The sequence below is a fragment of the Myripristis murdjan genome, chromosome 16 (genome assembly GCF_902150065.1).
Source record: "Myripristis murdjan chromosome 16, fMyrMur1.1, whole genome shotgun sequence".
Classification (NCBI taxonomy): Eukaryota; Metazoa; Chordata; class Actinopteri; order Holocentriformes; family Holocentridae; genus Myripristis; species Myripristis murdjan.
Genome location: NC_043995.1, coordinates 9867130 through 9891785, shown reverse-complemented (window position 1 = coordinate 9891785; position 24656 = coordinate 9867130). Strand labels below are relative to the sequence as shown.

Here is a 24656-nt window from a genome sequence, read left to right as displayed (position 1 = left end):
ACAGCCGATGTCCTGCCACACTGTAGTGGAGTAGCCGTAATGTTTTGAGTCAGATGTTCTGATGGGCCCATGTATTCTAGTTTTACTGAGCTGATGTGTCATTGCTCTGTCAGACAATAGAATAAAGATGCTCTCTGTGGAAAGATATTTCTTGGAAACACTCTTACATAACTGTTCTGGATGTGAAGGGAATAAAGATGTTGGCAGCACTGACATATAAATGGGAAACCATATCACTGGAGATGGCTAGCTCAGAAGTAGATTCAGACACCTTAAAAAGAAAAGAAAAAAAAAAAAACAAAAAAAAAAACATGTAATGCATTGCCATAAGAATACTATCCCTAGTTTCATATCTGTGATAAGGTTGTTTGAAAATGCAAAGCTTCTTGTACTGTCCATAGTACACTAACACACTTAAAGCATCACCAATCAATGAAATATACATTTGTTACAGTAAGTTATCCTTTCTGTGACTGCGTACATGCTGTGAGACAAAAGTGTGTACTAAGATCAGACAGGCTGGCCTTTGCCCTTTAGCGCACAGGACAGAGGTGCTTTCCTAAATGCACTGGGTGTCCCACGGCTGATGGAACGACTGGAATCCAGATTCACTCAGTGCCACTAAACTTTTGGGAAATCAACTGTAAAGGGGGACGTTGTGCTATGAAACACATACAGGGCTGTGCTTTAATAAACAGCATTATTTTGAACACTGAATTATTGGAAATTATTTGACATGTTCTCTATATGTAAATTCTATTTTCACCAGATTAGTTGATTGATTTAATACATGATGTGCCTAAGTCACTTTGAACTTTAACCCAACATACAGTATTATGGTATTTACACCCCACTCTGCACATGACTGAGATATGATGGGGTGTAAAATGACATGGGTAGTAACTATGAATAGTAATTATGAAATGCTGCCACTCAGCAGTGTACTCCAATCACTGACCAAGGTCCTCTAATAACATTTAATAACAGCGTGGCCCACCACCAGCAGGCCCACTTGTTATTGAGTTTATAGTGATGTGACATACGGAGAAACCAACCCAACTGGTTGGTGTGAAATCTGATGACTGGAGGCTTTGTCTGTCCATCTGTTACTGACTCTCTCACTCTCTCTCTCTCTCTCACACACACACACACACACACACACACAATTACACAATTACACACTCTACATTTCATGAGTTTAAACAGCAGAACAGCATACAGAGAATGTAACCCACTAACCTTAAAAATTATAACTACTTATTGATTACTAAAGTGGTCGGATTTACTCCACCCTCCACGCCAACATTTCAAAACACAAGCTTGGCAACATATTGACTTCATGTCTACAATTTACCGTGTCATGGATAAGCGCAACCAACTAATCATGTTTCATCACAGAAAGTAAGTAATTTTCCACTTGAGCTGAATTGGTGAACTATAGCTGAAATTTCATCAAAACAACTGTCACGGGTGTTGGGAAGCGAGGCTGGTGGCAGCTCTGGGGACAAAGTGTCATAAGCATTTCTCTGATCAGCTGTCCTGAATGCACTGATAAGTTATTGTGTGTGGCACAGCACTTATATAAAGAATTATATGAATTTCTGAATATGAATTCTTGACAATCCATCATAGAGAGGGATAAATGCCTCAACACGCCATAAAATTTGTCACGGCAAATATGTGTTTGGGTCTAGATAGATAGATAGATAGATAGATAGATAGATAGGTATACTTTATTGATCCCAAACTGGGAAATTCACATGTTGTTAGGCGATGTTAGGCGAGTTGTGCTCACAGCCGCTCCGTCTGTTCCACAGGTGCCCGTGAATGGAGGCACATGTTAACTTTGAGTGGAAAACATCTCTTTTGTGTAGCAGTGTGTAGCCTTGTCCTTGGAGTGCAGTCACATCCTTTTAAAGGAAAGGGTGAACAAAGTGTGTCACACTGTTGTAGACAACGGGGAAGCATAATTCTTATAAAGACCAGAGGTTCAAGTCAGCTTTAAAACAAAATGCAAGTCACTTTTCTCATACTTGCCTGAACCTTGAATACTGACTGTCCTCATCATATCTGAAGACACTTTAATAGCTTTTATTTCTCAAAATCTACAAAGAGCAGCTAATTACATGTTCTAAACATGTAACTATTTTACATGCAAAGGTCTTACAGTGTAGATAACCAATAACACTGCTAATAATCTATAATGAGTGGTGGGTATCTCATTTAGAAACCAAACTCTGTATGCTCTACTGTGGCTGCCAATCTCTTTCTCAGTTTTCAACTAACATTGATGTTTAATGAAAAGACTCTTTTTATTATTATTATTATTATTATTATTATTATTATTATTTATTTTTACTGTATCAGATGTTTTGCTGATTATAATATTGATTATTTCCTGAGTGCTCTGGCATGGGTACACTGTAATTTTCACCCATTGCAATCACCATATATCTAAATATTTCTATACAATATACTATATGCTATGAGTCATTTGGGCTAAAAGTGCAAAATAGCAGAAATACACAGCACCTGAGAATGCAAGTAGCTCGTTCATAACTGACAGTGATGGACAACACAAAAGCTTCGGGCTGAGGAGTAGAGAAACCAGTTGTTAATCCATAAATTCTTAAAATACACAGATGAGTCAACACATATGCAAACACACATGTACACTAAAGATCACACTAAAGGTCAACGAAAATATCATAACATCACAGATTTACTGAGAACACAACTCGTTCAGATGCCTTCCCGTCACCCGTGCAAACTCAGATCTCCAGAAATGGCAGATGTTTACCCGAACAATTTACGTTGCATGTCAAAGCCACTTTAGTGTAATGTCAGACACAAATCCTTCAGATGTTGATGCTCCTATCACAACTACTTCAGATGTGCTCCTGTAAGCTCACACTCCAAAAAAAGGAGCAAAAACGTGTAAAACGGGCTAGATTAGAGGTGGCAGACGTTAAGAAAATGTGTGTCGTTAAAAGTGTCAGACGTTACCCTAACCCTATACTTTGTATGTCACAGCCAGCGCTGTTGTATGTCACAGCTGAAACACTTGTTAACAGATTAATGTGACAGATTAGTATAGCTACCCTGCACTTTAATCCAGTAATCCTGCATCAAAGGGTCACGAGGAACCTTTTTTTTGCTTTGCTGAAAAGAAGGAGATGAAAGGGATGAAAGACTGAAGGAGGGATAGGGAAGGACGGCCGTGTTGCCTCCGATGTGACATGCGAGCGTTTGTGTGTGTACGCGTGCACACACAAACATTCACGCACACAGATGCACCACAGCCGCACAGATCACAAAACGCTCTTTTCCCTCTGTGAGAACTTGACAAGAAGCAACTTGCTTTCAACGTCATCCTGCCCTCATCCTTTGCCGCTGAGCCTCTCTTCTCGGAGACAGACGCGGTTTAAGACACACAGGCTCTTTGTGCACATGTCTCCTGCCTCCCAACGTTGTTTTGAACCGCATTTCAGTCGACCAGGCATTATAGATACATATGCTAACAGGGCTAATTCCCCAAAGCACCATCATATTTTATGACACCAGAGGCAGAAGGCTGATCTAGCCTTGCGAGATCAGGCGTGGGGTGCACATGTTGAAATACACATCCTCAGACACAGACACACACGTATTTCTCTCATTTTCACTTTGAAAAAAATCCATTTTGATTTTGTCAAACGAGAGTTTTCTTAAAAACATCTCAACTTTAACATCAGCTTCCTTTACTTGGAATCAAAGCAATAACACTTTTAACCTCTTTCATCACCAAAATAATGTCACTATGGATCTAATGTTATTTATTTGAAACTGAATAGGCTCCTGCTGCGCTCAAAGAAGGAACCTGGTGAATAACGCAGCTGGCTATTCAGACCATGTGTTTTTGTTTGTGGTATTAAATGAAAATGACCTGTCCTTGAGGTTTTAATGATAGGACTGGAAGAGTCACCTTGCCCATCCATTTGCTTTATTGATGTCAAACAAGGCGCACAATGAGCCTTATAGAAATAACAGAGACGGGCTGTTCTGTGTATTTGCACTTACGGGAGCAAAAGAGAAAGACAGAATGGATGTGTGTGTGTTCAGGGTTTGTCAGTGAATAAGCACATTTTTCTCACATCACTGGATTTCAGGTTGCTGTAGCCGCAATCAGGATGCCATAAGTTGCAACAGATTTCTCATAGTATAACAGAACATATCAAACTTACACTTGATTTACTGTCACACTCTGGCAGGGCACACACTCATCTGTGTTATTCTTTTCTTTTTCTTTTTTTTTTCTTTCTGGTACATTCCTCAACATTGAACTAGAGAATTTGAGTGATTTTTATATAGATATATGGTCACTTTTTGAGGATGGGTCATAGAGCTCCTAGTGGTTTTCAAGGTGCGGTCCATGGATCCAGAGCAAAATGAGGAACAGTTTAATTGCACTATAATTCAATTCCCTAGAAGTTTTTTTTTTTTTACAGTACAAAAACATGTGATGATTATTTTAACACTGCATTTTAATCGCACCACTTTGAACAGTATTTTTCAGTGTTCAGGTTTGATATCTAACCACTTTACTGAACACAAACTAAATCATCTTTTCATAGCGGGGGTCCTTGGGGCAAAAGCACCTCAAATGTGCATCTGCAGCCTAATGGAAATCTGTGTTTGGAAAAAAAAAAAAAAAAAAAAAAAAAAACAGGTATAGTGTAGCCTCTCGCCAAACTGTTCCATCTTAAATGAGTTGTATATATGTAGCACCAGAAGGGACATGAGGTGTTTGCATAGGAAATCCTGAGTGCTCTGACAAGCCAATCAACATGTCTGTGGCGTCTGCAGCCCCCAGTATGTAGTTTCATTTTTCTAGCTGTGCATGCCTCATTTGCGAACAATCTCTATCACCCTCTGTGGAAACCGCAGACACCCTGTGCAGCTCTGCAGCCACTATTACCATAAAAGTGTAAGTTACGCATTAAAGGACCATACCAGTGATTTAGCCCAATATATAGAAAATGTATACATTTCATGTTTCTGCTGATCTTTTCCCAAAGCAAGCACTCATATTTTAGAACCTCAGTATAATTTTTCCTGCCTTACATCCAGTCATTGGTTTCCATTCATTCCACTACGATATGAAAATGAACTTTCAGAGACTTCAAACTTTCTTCACACCAGTATTCCACTGCAGCAATAAAAATGTCCACATTTAGTTTTCCCACAAGCAGCAACATTGTTGTGTTTTGCTGATTTAAGATGGGGCGAAGTGATGCGGTCCCTCCGCTGGAAATAGTCCCTGAGGAAGCGTTTGCTGCACACAGTGAATTATCAGCACTGTGGTTTATGAATGATGGTGACTTTGTTAGCCGCAGGAACAGAGCATTATAAGGTGGGTGTTTTGGAGGGATTTTGATGATACGTTGTGAAATCTTTATTATCAACTGCATGATTTGCAAAATGGTTTGATGCAATGTAAAATGTGGGGGAATTGTAGTAAACGGGCCAGCCATACAAAATCACTGGTCTGCCACATTTGCATTTACTGCATCATGCCCCAAGAAACATCACTCAGACCAGAATACCCAGTCCTGCAACACGCTTATCTGTGCCACAATCTACCCTGCTGTGCTATGCATTTTACTTGGCTGCATCTGTATGTCAAATGATAGTAGGTGGTTTAATGCTTAGTGCTTTCCAAAGGACAGGGCAATGCGGTTATTCTGACAGCCTCCAATCACGGTCGGTGTAGTCCTGCCAAGCGCACAAATCAAAAAGCCTCCTGGTGCTAGAGTAGTGTGCCCCCTCATTCATGCATGCATGTGTGGAATCCAGGAAATCAGCAGACTCACCTCCCTCTCTCTCTCTCTCCATTCCCCCCACCCTCTCCATCTCTGTCTTTCTCTCCCTCTCTCCTTCCATCTGTCTTCATCTCTCTCTTTCTCTTTCTCTCTGTCAGTGTCTTTGTATCTGTCTGTCTGTCTGTTTCTCTCAGGGAGAAGCCAGCTCTTTTGTTGGTTTCCAGAGCAGTAATTTGGCCCCAGCAAGGGGCGCAGGCAAGTAAAACGCTGCTTTGATGACTCTGTATGGAGTGATTATCCAAATGAAAAGCAATTACCCAGACACCACCCATCCCTGTACCCCCCAATCCCTCAGTACCTTCTTCCACCCTTAAGCTCCACCATCTTGACCGCTCTATTCATCATATTCACGCCATTTGATTCCACTCCTACTTTCCTTTCTCATCCTCTCGTCTCCCTTCATCTCCTCTGTCAATTCGGCCTCTCTTTTCATCCGCTTTTATCATCCCTTCTCTTTATGTCCCCTCTTCTCTACACCTGTCTACCCCATCCTCTCCTCTTTTCTCCTTCCTTTTATACCTCTCTCCCGTTTTCCCCTATTCCATCTGCCCTCTTTATCTCTACTTCTCTCCTCTTGAAGGAGTCATGAAACCAAACTGGTCACTACAGCCTTTTAAGAATGAGCACAGCAAGAAGAGTCCGATTTTCTGTTTCTAGGTGTGTGAGAATTTAAGTTGTATACAAACTGAAAACTAACGTATTTTTAAAGGCAACTGCTAAACTGCTCAGAGTCACTCTAACAAAGCTCGACCAAATGTTTGCTTGCTTCCTGAGAGCCTCATTTGGACTGTGCATCCACACTGAGCGCTTATGTGTAGCAAAGGAACCATTAAGGGTACAGAATAGAGGAGGCAGGGTGTCCTGTTGGTTAAGCAGGCTAAGCAAAATGTCCTTGTGATGCACAAGGCTAGAATTCATTTCATGACCTTTGCTGAAAGCGTCTCCCGCTCTGCCTTTCTCCTGTCTCTGCTGTCACTCACCACTGTGCACAATCTAATGAAGCAGAAATGTCAGAAGCTTCACAATACATCAAACAGAAACAGCTGTATTTTCTTGAGTTATGTTCAGTGTGGTCCCCCACAGCTGATGGGCAGTGAATAATGGACACAATGCCACACACATGCAGAGAAAAAGGAGCACACACACAAAGACACACAGACCTCCCTGTCACAAGACAGTCAGCACAGAACAGAGGGAGAATCTCAGGTTACAGGGGGCACTGTCTCATTTTCTCTCTTTTTGCTCTCTCGCTCTCTCGGCTGCCTGTTTGCCTATCTGTCCATACACCCCGCTTTCTCTCTCTCCCCCTCCCTTTCTCTCAAATACCTTCATAATAACCTGACACCTTCATAATGATCCTTTGTTTTCGTTCCAGTGTTCCAGCACACCGGGGATCTAAAGTATGGGTTTCATGCTGTGTTCTTTCCATAGCCAATGCCAGTCGACCAACTTTTTGGCTGTGTTCCTTTGGCACGAAAATTGGATGTGTGTTTACTCCAGACCCAGCCAGGGCAGGAATCACCCAAAGGGAAACTGACACCAAAATCATCAATGTGCAATTGTAAATCACTAAACAGAGATGATATCGCCTCTAAGCTGCTACTAAGACACGAAACGACACAAATATTATCACAGAAGCACTTATCTGTGTGTGGCTTGCCAAATGGGAAACTATGATTTCTGATTTTTCCTTTTGACAAACCAAATGAGCAAATACAATTTGAGCACTCATTTGCATTTTTGCACAGAAACGGAAAAGAAAGAACTAAATGAATAAACTAAAGTTGCCTTTGGGAAACTGTTCGGCAACTCTTCCCCCTGCATTAAAAAAGAATGGGATGTTTGCCTCAAATGCCAGCTGGCTGCTCACATCCAGCAGTTCAGCACCACGGACAGAGACCAGAAAAGCTACGGTGTGACCTTCACTGTCATACGTTTACTGCTTTCCTTTCACTGCATCTTACTGCAAAGCAAAATAATGCTCCTTGTAAAAGTGACTGCATGTGGCGGCAGACTTTCCAGGTCAAATGGTGAAGGGTGCCAGAGTGTGTGATACGCTCTCCGAGGCATTCAAATGATCTCGTCAAATGCCTGATCTTATTGTCTGTCCTGTCCGTCTGTTAATTTAATCTTTGGTCAATGTCACCCAAGGGGACCAATAATGCAACGTGGCCTGTAATACGAAAAGCCACGCAATCTAATGTACAGAGGATTTTGAGATGACATTAGAGGTCTCATGTAAACTAAAGCACACACGTGCGCGCGCACACACACACACACATGCATCCTTTCCACATTCCCCTCTTTTGATGCAAAATGCCAGCTCCCCTGAACCACAGACACAATTCTCCACGCTGCTTTGGGTTTGCGCTGTCAACTCCACTGCCAGAGGAGAAAACAGGCTACATCTATCATGAGCTACAAGATGACGTAATCTGGTTCAGGCTGCAGCAGGAGCTACAGTATCACCAGCCATCAGAAGACACTCAATATCTCTTGAGCAAACTTTTCAAAAATTGAGAAATGACTGTTTAACTTCTGCTTGCCACTTTTTTTTCATATTTTGCAATTTGCATGAGAGGGGTCTGGCAGGGTCCCAGGGCGAGGAAACATCTCCATTTTGCGGATGACGATGTCAGCTGCCAGCTAGCACAAAAATGAAGCCAAACTGGAGGTTTCTTTGGGACTTCAGGCCAGATTTATCATAAGCCCAGAGGATGATGTAATCCATTTCATGTAACAGTGGCTAGTATTTTACCAAATGTTACCAGACCAGACCTATTTCCAACATTTCCTGCAGAGCAACAGTGCCACTAAGTGGTTATTTGAGAATGCAGCAGGTTACATAAGCTTCCTGAGGCCAGGCATTACATCACCTCCAATATCAAAGGGAGATTTCACTCAAAATATGTCTGGAAATAAGTGTTTTTCCCCCTTGTCCTCATAGCGATATGATATTTTTTCTGTATTGTCACTGACTCTGTTAAGTCAGTATTTTCTCTAAATCATTAAAGCACTTTTTTTTAAAGGAAAATCAGGAAATACAGTGCATTACATTGCAAGGTCAGAAGATAAATACTATATAACACTGTGACATGGCTGTGATATGTCTCTTTAAAGAGGAGAATTTAATGTACAAGACACATATCTGCTGCACAGATGGAAGGCACAAGCACATGTAAGCACATATGCATGCATAGGCACTAACACACAAACACACCTGCACACCGACAGATGCAATTAAAATGAAATAGTTATACTCCCATTTTGCTTTATACACATAAACATGTGCACACACTCCCTGCCTCCTACACACACACAGACAGCAATGCATAAGGCTTACAAAGCATTCAAATGGTGAAGATGAATGGCCGGGTTCAAAGGGGGATAATATAGTGTGAGTACTCATGGGCCGCAACAATGGCCTATTAGGCAGATAAATGTTGCTCTGTCTCAGGATAGCAGAGGAGTAAGGTCGGGAAGGTGACTGTCAAAGCAAAACATGATACAGATTACAATGTATAGCTCTTTTCACTTGGTAGCCCATTTTAACCCTTTCAAACCTGAACCAACTCACTTGATTTCTCTCTAAAGCATGGAGGAAAATGTGATGAATTGCTGGAACATTAGTTAAAAACAAAAAACAAAACAAAACAAAACAAACAAAAAAAAAAAAAACAAGAGATTTACATATTTGCAAAAAAAATGCAAAAATAAAAATGGCCTGAAAATCACCAATAGTTTTAAAAATTACAAGTAAACTATATTAAGAAATATTCAGTGATGCTGGGTAGATGTCAAAATTCTGCTGTTCAGATACCTTTCACAGGCATTTTACTCGATTTCTTTTTACTTGATTTCTTTCAAAAACATGGGAATGGGTGATGGGAAAAGCAGCAAGATATGACCTGAAAATCAGCAAAAAATTACTAAAAGGATACAATAACTAGCAAATTACCAAATAACTAGTAAAATAAATAAATATTTTAAAAATAAATTAAATATCCCATAAAATTAGCACAAAATTCCCACCGAGAATTACAGTTAAAAGAAAATAAAGTGACCTTTGCTAAGAAGTTGAAATAAAACTTTTGAAAATGAATTCCTGGCCACGGGTTCTTGGATTTCAAAGGGTTAACCACCATCACACAGCACAAAGCTACATTAAAAGCCTGCAAACAGGGGTGAGGTGGAGGGTAAACTTATCTAATCTACGCTTCCACACCTTTTTGTCATTGCAAAATAGAGCTCAGTCATGTTTATGGCCTAACATAAATATTTATGATGTAAATTTATTCCATACATCATAGTAAGTGGTATCAAATTGAGGTCAGTTATATGAGGATGGGCAAAGGAGATGAGTAAGCTGATTAAAGCAGAGATCGAACAGAAACACAATACTGTTTTGTCATTTGATTTTTTTGGCTCGCTTGCAGCACCGTGCTCCATCACTGAGCGGCTGAAAACTCGAGGAGGGGACAGTAAGGTGGGGGGAAACTTCAGTGAGTGGGCGGTGTTTGTTCCAAAACAGAGTTTTGGCTCTGACAGCCAGAAATCTGAGCACCTGGTCAAGTAACTGTTCAGTCACTGGCACTGATCAAAACCCTGGCAACCTCCTGCACATATAACACAGCCACTTTCTGCTATGGCACAGAATGAGTCTAGTTTTTTCTAATATTCTTTGTATTCAGCTATTTTAATTTATTTTGTTATATCTTGTGCTTATTTTTTTAGAGATATATATTTCTCCTAATGTTGATAGGTATATTATGTTTATTACTGTTCATGTGCAGTGTTTGGGTATAAGCTGCTGCTGTACCACAAAAATTTCCCATATTGGGGTGAATGAGGGATATCAGACAGAAGCGGGGATCAGGGGATCCAGCTTGGACATTTTACTGCCACTGTTTTTAGTTTTTTTTTCATGTTCTTCTTTTTCCCAGCTCACTATCAAGACTATTTCTTTTCTTTCTTTCTTTTTTCTTTTTTTTTTTAAGTTTATCATCAGTTTGTCTCACTTGCTTGATAAAACCGCTAGTGCTAGTCAGTTCAGCTGCAAAATTGACCTTAAATAATTGTATTTTGCTCCAGGGACCCAGATATGAAAAGATATGTTGATATGTGTTATTATTAAATTGCTTTGATGTCATACTTGAACACTGACAAATAGATTCAAAGTGATCAAATGAACACATAATGTTAAAAGCGCCAATAGGACCCGTGGCAGTCATCAGACCCAATGTTGAAAACCACTGAGCTAGCACATCAGATTCTGCTGGGTTTGGAGTTACTGATGGAGACTGGGAATGACCCATGGAAACTTCGTTGTTGTTTTGTGCCTGATAGCATCGCCTTCATACTGTCTACTACTGCAACACAACACGTATGAGGTCATACTCTTATTTAGTGCCAGTCAGTCAATATGTTCATCCAAAACAGTCTGAAGAGAAAAGGCGCCACGCCTGCTTAACTGGACTCCGTGCCGTACCCTCAGTGCTCATATTAGGACTGTCCTCCTGCTGTGCTGCTGTCATAGAAAGGAGGCCACTGCAGAATTATAGATGCTTCACTTAAAACAAAGCATCCAGTATCCAGGCTCCAAGCTGACAGTGATTAATTAAAGGAGCTTACGTTCACAAGAATATGAGTAACAAGTATTTACTTGTACACAGATTTAATAAAAATATAATTTGACAGGCACTAGGAGTATGTCACAGACTGATGTAATGTTGCTTCAAAAGACCTTTGTTTTGAGAAGGCAGTCACTGATAAAGGTCTTTAGGCCGATATGGTTATGATTTGCATTTTTGTGTTTCTAATACAGAGTCAGGCAGGCATCATGTGCATGTCCTGCAGATGTAAGGTTATTTAAGCACAAAACCATGTTCTCACTGTAGCTGCAAAGGAGACTCGCCCATACTGGACACCCTCCTTTCACAAAAGGTTATCCTAATATTGAATTTTCACATTCCATTCCATTGCCACCAGCTCTCAAGCCTGGCTTTCTCTTTTGTTAAGGTTCACTGATGTCACACTCCTGTCACGGTGTTTACTGGGTTGCTTTTTTCTTGTTCTTTTTGTCTATTGTTTTGGGTTGACCGTGCTTTACCTGTCTTTATAGGAACGTCCCAACAGGGAAAAAGCAGTGTTTAATTTAACACCACTGAACAGACAGTTTGACTGAACATTGAGGTTTGCAGTAAGGGTCACATTACACCTGGTCTCACATAGCCAGACCTATTTTTGCACTTTGTTTTAGTGCTGTACAAGCATAGAAGGGGCTGGCTGAACCCATTATCATTCTGCTAAAGGAGAATAAAAGGCTCTGGCATGTTTATGTTTGTTTAAACTAATCACAATCATCTTAGCACTTAGCCCAACGATGTAGCATCAGTGCCCTTGCAAAATCATGTCGGGGTTAGCGGACAGGGAGGCAGGCTTATTCCCACAGTCTACTGGTGAGACTACATTACACCAAGAAACATGTTCAGGGCACCTTTTATCTCTATCACAATCCAAAGAGATCCTCGGCTCCAAAACATTCATTTCATATTTCAGACGCCACAGAGCTCTCATGGTTGAATTCCCAGGAATCACCACATTCCATATCATTGCTTCCCATTGCCTACCATTGTCTGAGACAGCCTGGGACATGCTTTGTCCACTCCTCTTCTTCCTGAGGGAGATGAGCCTGGCCTGAGAGATCTCTCTGACAATGGAGGACAGGTGCTCTTTGTTGTTACCGCTGTGGGCCGGAGGAGAGGCCTTGGAGTCTCCTCCTCCACTGTCACTGCACCGTAACATGGACTTGCTCTGGGGGGAGAGAGAGGCGTAACTCAGTTGGGCAGAAACTAGAGCAAATAGAGTGAAAACGTACACGGCATGGCAAAGTGCCCTAAATCCAGATAATATGTGGGACATCTTCCTGATATTGAGTCGCAGCCCCTTTCATACAATCATTGATCGCAAGGCTTTATAATCCTTCTGTAATGCACCTGCCTGTATACCTACGTCTTCTTTGTTGTAGGTGTAGAATTAATAAATCAATTCACCTCATCAGTGTACTTCATGAAAAGGGTAACTATCCCTTATAATTTGTAGATTCATTATTTAGTGTGCATGTGTGTGTGTGTGTGTGTGTGTGTGTGTATTTGACTTTGAGAGGGTGCACTTTGCACTAGTATTTGTTCTGTCCTATTACATCACTGACTTTTATTATATGAATTCAGAAGAAAAAGTGATGAAAGTAAGATACTATGTGCCACAATTCAGAAACGGAAGACACCCAAAAATCCTGACCTGGCCAAAGAAGAAGAATATAAGTGTTTCTTTGATTTACACTTGTAAACGGAGAAATCATGCAGGAATGGTAGCCAGTTTTATACAACTTTACAGCTAGCTCATTGGCTGAGTTGAGTCAGCTGGGTGCTATTACAGCCCCACATCTGAAGACTGTGATTTTTCTTCTTTGCCCTACACGCCAAAGAAAAGGGAAAAGCACCACTGCACAAGTGAACATTTTAACTCAGAAAAGAAAGAGTCACTCGGTTGATTCGAAAGGAAAGCAACGTTCTTACATTTCCATTTTGCTTTGAGAATCTATAAATAGGGGGTAAAGACGAGGCCTTCATTCTGAAAACAGAAAACAGAAAAACAGAATGTTACATATAACTTTACATTATATAAAAAATACAGTAATGTGCTGTGATGTAATGTGAGTGACAAGCTTGTCTGTCAATACTACTTGCTGAACAAAGTTATCTTAAATTAGCACGTAGAACCCAGCTGCATGAGGACTTGGGAGGCTTCAACACTGTCCTGTCAAGATTACTGATTCAATAATTATACTCCCACCTATCTTATAGCCAAGGAGGTAACTTTCTGTAATTGCAAAAACAATTCAGCCAAGTTTTTGACACTTAATATCAATGCAAACCTTTATGTAACCTGGTACAATATAAAATATGGTACACTATAATTATTTGCCTTGAAAAATGTATAAGCATCATTTTGACACCTGTTTTCTACACTTAGATATCAAAGTAAGAAAGTGTCTGCCTGAATTATTTGTTAATTATGAATTTATAACTTAACCACTTCATTCAAAGTGTTTGACAGTAACAGCATGGCATGCATTTCTGTCATTGTCATACATTTCCTCAGTTATCTTGGGTTTAATAATTTTGTGCATATGTCTGATACACTGATGGTTTCCAACACATTTTTTCCTCTTCAAGAGTTCAAATATTTGGTGCTACCCTTACCAAAAAGGAGTATACTCAAGTATACTTATAAGTATACTTTTTATGAACTACGTATACTTTCTGTGAACTAATACTTAGGTAAGTATACTTTTCAGATTACTTTGAATATACTAATATACTTAACAAAAATATACTTAGTTTATACTGACGAGTACATAGACAAAGTTTAAGTATACTCCAAGTATAACTTACTTGATATACTTTAAGTTTAAGTATATTATCCAATAGTAGTTAAAACTTAGTACAAGTATATAAAAATGTTGTACCTGCTTGCAACATGGAGTGTTATTTTACTGTATTAGCTGGCTTGTTGTATAGCTATTTTACACATTGGCTGCTTTGAGGTAGTTGCCATAACACATACACTGTGAGTGAACCTGTAGTGTACTCCCTTACCAAAAAGTAGTATACTCAAGTATACTTATAAGTATACTTTTTATGAACTAAGTATACTTTCTGTGAACTAATACTTAGGTAAATATACTTTTCAGATAACTCTCCACTCAGCTATTTGATTCAAGTAAGGCTATGTCAACTCAGTGGCCTAGCGGTAGAGTGTCCGCCCTGAGACTGGGAGGTTGGGGGTTCAATCCCCAGCTGGGTCATACCAAAGACTCTAAAAATGCTGCCCATTGCCTCCCTGCTTGGCACTCGGTATTTGGGGTTGGAATTGGGGGGTAAAGTATATTTCAAGTACATTGAGTATATGAATGGTTTACTTTAAGTAAAAGAGTAGTACAACTCAAGTACAGGAAATAGTATAATTTAAGTATACTTATATATAAGTAAAGTAAACTTGAAGTTTACTCGAGTATACTCAAAAATGGGCCAAATCAGGGTACTTTTAGTATAAGTATACTTTGTAAGTATACTAACTAGTACATATGTAAGTACACTACTAGTACATAAATACAAGTATACTTGGTAAGGAAAGTATACTTGATAAAGTATACTCAAACTCCACTTAAGTATACTTGGAAAGGTAAACTAGAAGTTTACTTCTTTTTGGTAAGGGTATACATTTAACATGGAAGCAAATTCTAGCACATAGTCAAAAATGAGTGTGTCTTCATGGCACGCTGAACGTGTGGCACGCACCCGTTGACCCTCCTCGTCCCTCTGGGTTTGGTGAAGAGCAGGTCACCGTAGGGCAGCTTCTTAAACCTCTCTCTGCCCACAGCCACGTAGAACTGACCGCTCTCCAGCTGCTTCCCATCAGTCACCTGGTGGCCTTCAAACGTGTAGAGGCTGGAGGACACACACACACACACACGCACAAACATGGAGAGTCAAGTCACACATTACAGAAAATGAGGGTGATAAAATTCTGAAAAAAAAAAAAAAAAAAAAAAGGTGTATTGTCATATATTTAGGTGATGTTTGATTAAACACTGGGTGAAATTAAAAAAAAAAATGTTGAGGATACAGTATGGAACACCATTTAAATGTGATATCGAGGATCTATAGAATCTAGTCAATAAGATCTGAATGATGTGTGGGGATACAGAAGTTAATGTATTTGGTATATTTTGAAAAATATAGAGTGACAGACTTCTGAAGTGACCATAGGTTGCAGTGAAGGACCTGTGGAGCAATTTTAATGACATTTTTTAGGTTTTGATTTCTGTAAACCATGCCCCTTTTTGCCAGTCATAACCAAATGTTATACAAATTAGTTTTCACTCTTCAAGTGCCACCCATTATTGCAACAGAAGTACTTTCAGACCTGTGCTGAGACCGTACATGGAAAAAAGTATTGTGAGTTTTGCATTGATTCAACAAACAGCTGATGAGTTATGGCTGTTTTTATCTGGATTATTATGAAATCAAACATATGAGCAATAATTAAATGCAACTCTAACTCCTTCTGCGCTTGTGTCAAGAAGAGAAACGTCTACACAAACACAGACAATGCCATGATGGCAAAAATGTCTGGCATAACCGTGATGGCAGGACAAAAAGGATGGGTGTAAATATTGGTCCTTTTTACCTGCGTACACCGCCCAGCACTCTCAGGCCCATCTTCTCAGTGATCATCTCTAGTATTCTGTCAAACTGGCCCAGCATCCTCTGGTGAATCAGCAGCCTTACAGCTGGATTTAACACATCACCATTCGCTACCACACTGAGGAGGTAATACATGAAAGCAATACAGTTTGGTACAGCAAAACATCAAAGTCTCCAATTTATGAGTAAAAGAACACATACTCTCTATTGTTAGTCGTCATGAGTGGCTTACATTAAAAAGAAAAAATGGGAAAACAGCGTAAAATGGTGGAGGTGTGCAGGGGGAGGCAGAACTCACAATATCGGACATGGTTCCTTGAGGGGTTTCAGGAATCTAGCTGAGACGATGATGCGACTCTGGGGCAATGGTTTAGCCTGGGAAAAGATGGAACAACAACACAGAGAGACACTCATCCGTAACTTTTGCACGTTTCCATTCAACACACTTTCACTTGGGATGTCTGCATTGTGGCTTTGTAAAGTATCGTTTCAAACTGTAAAGGATAACCTGCAGTGTGAAGGTAAAACTTCAAGGAGCAGCATGATCATGCTGTCTGTGTTAATCAGAAAACTTCATTTTGGCTATCCTAGGCTCATGCTTTTGAACTGCGTTCTTGTCATTTTTGTTCATGCATTTTTTATTTTTTTTTTGCTGCCACAGACATCCATTTACTCTTGAAAAAAAAAGAACAGGAATAGGAATCTGAATAGGTTTGAAAGAATGTGAACGACAATCATCTAAAACTCACTTGAAGAGGTTTTGATGCACAAGCAGTGATTAGACTTTCATTATCATGACAAATTCCAAACTTCTTTTTATCTAATGTCATGTTGCATTCAAGATAATTCCAGTAACATTAAAATGGAAAAAATAATGTGTATAGTGAGGTTCTTCCAATAAATTTGGCAATAAAAGGGAATCTATTTTTTGCAAATGCATAAAAATGCAACTTTCCACCTATCCCTGAAATAATGCTGCTCATAAATAGTTTACCCTAAGGTATGTTAACGATGCATTATTGTAATGAGATGTGTGTCAGGTGTTTGACTAGTGTCTTAATCGCATTAAACATGCATTAACTGACCAAGTTGTGTTTGCCTGAGTGTGGTTGTTCATATGTATTATTTTTTTTTGTTTATTTTATTATTACAACTTGAGAGGATACATGTAAAAGTCATTAACAAAGATACCAAAAAAATCTATTCAGACTGTGTGACACCACAGAAAGTAAGCTTTTCCCCTAAAGAGACAGAGAACAAACTCTTGTCCGAGCTGAAAGAGATATGGAATCCATATCTCATCTCTGTGACTTTAATGAACTAAAGAATGAGTCCTCTCTAATCCCACGGGGCTGTGAGGCTGCAGAGAGTGAGCACTGTCTGTTATGTCTCATAACACCTGGCAACCCACTGTGAGTGTAAGACTTTGATCCTGTGAGAGAGAGAGAGATAAGGAGGAGGTTTATTAAAAGTCTTCTGGGGTCTGTGCACCCTGGCAACAGAGCAGGATACCAAAAAAAAAAAAAAAATGACAACAGTTTCAACAGAAACAATAAAGCCAACAACCATGGAAGGAAGGGCTTCCTCTTACTCAAGCGGGAGTATACTTGAGTAAAATCAATGTGGATTACAAAGAGGATAATGAGAAATAAATATAGACCTGCATTAATGTACATAACTACAACTATAATTACAAACAAACTGCCTGTGGCTCGATGCCTTAAAGGTGCATGTTACCACGCTGAAAGATTCAGCAGCCCTTGCCTATTTTACCATGAGCTTTTTGTCTGTTCAAACTACAGAAAATAGCATAAACCACATACTGTCAGTTGAATAATTAGAAAATCAAAAAACAAATAAGGTAAGGCATGAGCCTGGCTGTAAGGAGATACTACAGTATCGCCAGTTATAGACAAGATATGGTCAAACTCATGAAAATGTAGTGTCTCTGTGGTCCACTCCTCTGGGTAAAATCATTCCAAACATAATTATTCTGTGAATTGTACACCTCAGCACTGCATCTTTATTCATGAGGGAAAACTCTATGACTATTTTTAATGTCCAATAAGTGATCCACCTGTATTAGACTAACATCACTTTCAATTCAAACTGGTGGTTTTGAGCAGCGCTTGAAGTGTGGCCTCTCAAGTACCCCAATCAAATGCAGGACTCCAACACAAATTGCATTGAAAAAAAAAAGGGAAAACAAAAAACATGTTTAACCGTAATAACCACAGGATCTAGTATATAAAACAACTGCAAAACATTTTGAAGCACGCATGATCAGTAACCCCTGACGATCATCCCATCTTCACACTTCATATTCTACATAACGTGGCAGAGACAATAAGAAATACCCCCAAACCTGCCAAGCATTCAGTTTTGCTTTGGAGTGGAACCTCTAATCTACACAAATCAGCCAGTTTAAGTAGGGCAGTGAGAGGGAAGCAGGACCCTCATAAACTAGATTGGCTCTTCCAGTGCTGGCCAGTTAATCACCAGAGTATTGTCACAGCAAGACCTTGAGGTTATCTCTGGTGAATAAACTGCCTGGTAGGTGAGTGGGAAATCAGAGGAACAACACAGCAAGGTTATTGTTGATTCCCTGCATGCCTAATATTTTCATCAATAATTGATTAGCACTGACAATCTGACATTGTCTCACACCTTGGAGCAAGTTCAGCTATTGAGAATGCATTGCACACAGCTAAAATATATGGACATTAATGGAAACAACAACCAGAATTTCCCAGAGAGACACTGGCCTTTTGGCATTACAGGATTTATCTAGGTCACTAATGTAATTCTTGAACTTCAACAGTTTATAAGTGCTTCTCTATGGCAAACATAAATTATAAAAATAAAATAAAGGTCAGTCAAGGTCTCATTCATCAAGGCCGGGTATCAGTTACAGTTACATGTTTTGTTTAGTAGCATTCGTCTGCTTTAAAAGTACTTGTGAAGCACACTCCTCTTTAACAAACACGGCTCAGGATTTATGATGACATGCAGAACATAATGCTAACAGTTTATACATATCTTAAAATGTCTGTACTGAGCAGAGATGCTGAATTTTGTAGACACAATTTTGACCCGCATATAACCCCTAACATATGAGGTACTTGAGGTGCACTTGATCCATTTTGCATGATCCTTCAGCAGCCTCAACATTGGACACATCTCATTACAGAAAAAAATATGCTGCACATGCTTTTTTAAGTTTTCTAAGTGTGTTGTTTTACCTGGGTTTGGTGCATTGTGTGCTAATATGCATAACTGTGCCATGCCTTATGATAATAAAATGATGTAGAAATTAACTAAGAGATGTTGAAAGCCATCTGTCATTTGAAAAGGGGAACAGTGTTTGACTTTCAGAATAATTGAGACTGTGGGCTCCATGACTTTAAGCCGCTCTTGTTTTGGCAGTGACTTTGCATCTAGTGATTAAAGATGCATTCAAGAAGGGATGATTATGATCCATGAATTAATAATGTATGGCCACTGATACGTCAACAAAGTGATTCTTCACAGCGAACAATAGAGAGGAATGTCTCAACATTACACCTCGCTTAAATGATCTTTCTAAAACCTTTACTCACTGTGGGCGGGGGAAGGAGAGCAGAGGTTTAGCAGACATGGAGAGAGGTGTAGGGTATTCGAAAAGTTCCCAAATCCTCATCTATCTTGCATCTAGTGGCAGTTTCGAATGATGTAAAGTAGGACAGAGTGAGGATATTGTAATGGAAAACTTGTCTCTTGGCAAAGTGGTTGATGAATCATTTCTTTAACTGCTGAAAATTATAATAAAAAAAATAATAATTAATCATAATATAAAAAGCAATAATAATAAAAAAAAAACAACTGAAACTCATTGTGGCATGCTGACTTTATGGCTACCTCTTGTACTGTAAGTGTCTATGACTGTTATCCTGCTATAGTGGAGTTAGAGGGAAACAATCAGAAGCAAAAATAGATACTAAAGAAGAAGCAGAGGCCAATCTGGCTGTTCAGTCCTGTCTCATGGGAGTTTGTGCAATGGTCATGAATATTAATCAGATTTGTGTGCATGAACACAAACTGCCTATTTTTATCACGCATATAGACACAAATTACATTCATGACATATAGACACGAATGTCATACATGTCCATGAACATGAATTTTCCTTTACTGGAAGTGGCTGGAAGCTTTAGCCAACAATGACTGTATATCCAAGTGGGGAAATGTTAGGATTAGGCATAAAATACACTGTTAGGGTTAGGGAAAAGTTAGGTGCAGGTATAAAAAACACTTGGTTATGGTTTCAGTTAGGTTTAGGCATACCAAAAAAAAAAAAAAAAAAAAAAAAACTTGAAAAAGGTCCAGGATTGGGCCCCAAAACCGGAAACTGGACATAGTTTCATGAGCCAAAGTCTAACTCAATGATGTTACCCTGAAAATGAATGCTGGTCTCATCTCACGATCAAACCTGACTGAAAGTTGTGTGGACTTTGTCGGTCTTTATACTATCCCACAACATGCGGTACTGGTGCAAAACATACTTCCAGTTGAAATACATTACTTTGAAACTTGTGCTCACTTGCACCAAAAAATGGACAATTCATGTCCATGAACATGAAACTATAGGTTAAATTTTGTGACTAAATCACAAACTACCATGAGACTGGGCTGGACTACTAAACCTTCACAGAACTTACTCTTAAGCTGTAAAAAAAACAAAACAAAACAAAACAAAACAAAACAAAACAGAATAAGCGCCATGATGTGGTCAATATTTTTTTCCACTGTACATATGTCCAGCACCCACTGGACAGCACAGTCCAGTCCAGTCAGATGTACAGATATAGCCTCACGAATGTATGAGTGAGGTGAGTGAGCCAGTCAGTGCTGACAGACTGACTGACTGACAGCAGGTTTATGCTTCAGCAGAGCCTGTGTCTTACCTGTGCTGGAAGAGTCTGCATCATCTTCTTCTTCCTGGAGCCAATCTGTAGATAACTGCAAGCACAATGTGAAGACAAGTTAACCATACACAGCAGTCTAATTTAAAAAATATAACATATTGCTATGATATTTATGTCCTTATAAGAATGTGATTTTATTAACACACAACCTCCATTCATTTCTGATTGAAGACTACCATTCTTTTTTTGTTCTTTTATGTGTTCCTCAAGATATTTGTGATTTTACTCTGTATAATATTTTAACCCTTTAATGTTGGAATGGAATGGAAGATATGGTCACAGCTTTAAGTCTGATGAGACCTGTGTGCAGACAATACAGAACAGCATGGCATGAACAGGAGCATGAACAGATTCAATTGCTATTTAGGCACCAGTCACTCAAAGGTGCAAGTGAAACTACTTTCTACTGCTGGGACAATGGAAAATTACCAAGACACACTATCAAACGCCACCTATTATGCTATTATGTTACCACTATGCCTTATTATAACAACATGTTTCAACCTTTGACCTTATGGCTCACATATCATAGTTTTTACATTACAATACATGTGCACGCTACAGTTATTATTAGTTGTAGACATTGATCGACTGTATTTTCTGACAATTGGCAATAGTATATTCAACTTATATTATCATACTCATAAATACTGAGCATTCTGAAACTCTGTATTCTTTCCAAATTTTGACTATCTTGGTTCTCAGCATTCATACTGAGTAAATGCTCAAACTGCCACTCTATTCTTCCATCATTCTTCCAATCCCACACAAAGTGATCCAGTATCAAGACAGTTGGCTTAGACAAGGAGAACGCCTTAATATGCATGACAACTGTAAAATTCAGGTAAAAATCCATTTAATCATTTATTTATTCCTTTTCTGTATTCAGGAACATCATATAAGCCATCCGTCTCTGCATATAATCATGCATTAATGCTTCATGCTTTTGCAAACAGTTCCACCTCGGAGTGGAGCAACCATGCAGCACTGCAGCAGGTATAAAAATGCACTGTGCAAGTGTGTCTATAGAAGCATGATCCATCAGTAATCTAATGACCATGTGCAGTGCCCACCTCTTTGTCAGGGCTTTAAAAATAGCCCACCCTAGTTATCAGTACAGTACAGTACAGCACACCCACCTCATGTTCCCACAACACTATCCACTCAAAAACTACTTCACAACTGTATTCTGCGAGTAGCCTGCAGCACAAATCTCATTATGTGTAAGTCTACCTATTTTAAGGCCTGGGTACAGTGCTCTTCGGTGCAGCGCTGATCTCATCAGCCTCAAGCTGTGACTCAGCGCTGCTGTGAAACTGTTGAGTCACATTTGTCTTGACCATGACTCAAACAACAGGTCAACAACTGCTCACTGTCATAGTTTCTGTGTAACCTGTGGACAATAATGAACGAGACACCTGTCAGTGCATTCATATGATGATTAAAAAAATGTGCAGGCAGACCCTCCAGAGAACAAACTATGACATTTGAAGCTTTGAACAGTCCTGGCTTAATGAACCATCACTCGCTTCACTTTCCCTTTCAATAGACCAGTTCACTAACAAACACTGACATATTCAGAAGAGCGTGCAATGAGAAGTGATGACTGCTGAAAAAGCTTATGCTCTTACTCCAGCTTCTTGAACTTCTCCCTCCCGGCAGCGACATACTGCTCCCCGCTCTGCAGGCTCTCCAGACAGTCTACTTTGTGGCCTCCTCTCGGTGTGTAGATGTTCCTCACGGCTCCAAAGGGGGGCTGCACCCCGCCGGTCACCTCTCGCAGCAAAGTGTCAAAATTGCACACCCTCTTTTGGTTAATCACTATACGGCGAGCCTCGTAGTAAGGGTCGCCGTTTCGGTACATAAAAATGTTCTTCACAATGGGCTGCGAGAGAAAGTTCGGCTTGTCGGAGCTCATCTCTGTGCGTAAAGCAGGCTGCTGCGGGCGCGCTGACGAGCGATCTTCGCGATAATGCACTCAGAATAAGACGATCCCAGACGCTCACAAGCCATCATAGGTAATGGAGCTCCTCCATCCTGCCCAAACCTTCAAGGTTGAGTGGAGCTGCCCCCGACTAAAAAAAAAAAAAAAAAAAAAAAAAAAAAAAAAAAGGCTGCGGCGCACAAAACTTCGACGCACGCTGGCACTTTAAATACAGAGAACCTCCAGGGCAAAAAGGTTGGTCACAGGTTAGGGAACAGGATATGTAACACTTTTTAGGTTAAATAAATAAATGAAGAACATTCATGAAAACGTTGCTGCGTCTCGGCGCTAGGCTCATCCACAGCGCGTAACTTTTCCTCCCAGAAGCGCTCTGCAAAGGAAACGGCGCAGCGTTAGTGCCACTCCCGTGCACCGCTACGCCCCAGGTGACAATAAAAGCCAAACGGCTCTGTGACCGCTTGTGGTTTCCCCACGATGCAGGTTGGGTATCATGGGAGCCCATCTGTTGGGATGTATCTATGGAGACACACTGCAATCCTCTCACCGATTGCCAGGGACTTTACACAGCCGTAATCAACAGGTATGCGGACATCGGTGGATATATCTAACAAAATGCATGCAATCTGTAGTGTTTATATGAGGAAAAATCAACCAAACCTGCATGACGAGGTCTATTAAATAGGAAGGCATGCAAGGCTTGGTCACCTTTTCTTTAAAACTCTGCAGCAGCCCGGCAAAAAGGTTAATGAGGCATCAAGAGACCCAGGTTGCCAGTGGTATCCCGAATGTAGGTGAGCTATATAAGGACAAAAAAACAAGTTTGTTTTGTGTACTACACATGTGTTGCGCAACAACAAGGACACTTGCAGCTCTTTTTGCATGTGCATCATTATCGGGTGGCACACAGACCCGTGGGATCCAGAGCAGGCATGGCAGGATCAAGAACTTATTGAGATACCTGGTGTTAACCCCCGACCACCTCTTCCTTTACTGCTCTTTGGATACCAGGAATCCAAGAGATTTTGTTATCTTGGACTTTTTACCACTGTGGCCTAATGTACAGCAAGCCCATGTGTACCTAAAGCATTTATTTTTGTCAGTTGCTGCAGAGTGACACTTGTCATCATAATAACCTCATCTTCCTCCTCTGTCTCATCCTCCTCTTTATCAGCACTGCTTTTGTCATGTCATCATGGCCACCAGCAGCAGCATCAATCAGCAGCACATGGCTGAAGGGCCTATAGAAGCTCCTTCAATAATAAAGTGAGTGCTGCCAGACCAATATGAAATTATAAAGTGTTCTGTGTTGGTGTGTTTCCCTGTTCTAAATCCCCCGGTGTTGCAGAGTCTTTGTGGGACTATGGTATGTTCTACATCAGTGTGCTGTCAAAATGGCTGGATGGATCCTAATAAAATCAACTTGATATCTTGGAATGTAAATGGAATGTAAATTTAAAATAAAGTTACACCTTATAAAATAATCTTACATACAGTACTATGCAGCAGGAAACCCAGGTATGTTGCATGCAGATGGTAATCAAGTGGGTGTATAGCATTTTTTTTTTTTTTTTTTTTTTTTTTTTAAATCATACAAGTTTACAGAAGTAATTGCTGA

At 39.9% G+C, this 24656-nt stretch overlaps 1 protein-coding gene across 1 annotated transcript in view; it reads right to left on the bottom strand.

The window, feature by feature from the left end:
• Positions 1–23014, bottom strand: part of LOC115373590 (doublecortin domain-containing protein 2-like) — a 28509-nt gene extending 5495 nt beyond the window's left edge. The window contains exons 1-7 of the mRNA XM_030072075.1: positions 22728–23014; positions 21076–21130; positions 16431–16507; positions 16116–16250; positions 15224–15373; positions 13439–13493; positions 12491–12674 (exon numbers count right to left, since the gene is read on the bottom strand). Of these exons, the coding sequence (XP_029927935.1) occupies positions 12491–12674; positions 13439–13493; positions 15224–15373; positions 16116–16250; positions 16431–16507; positions 21076–21130; positions 22728–23014 (943 nt within the window). The remainder of the gene's footprint in view (positions 1–12490; positions 12675–13438; positions 13494–15223; positions 15374–16115; positions 16251–16430; positions 16508–21075; positions 21131–22727) is intronic.
• Between the last annotated feature and the right edge of the window lie 1642 nt (positions 23015–24656).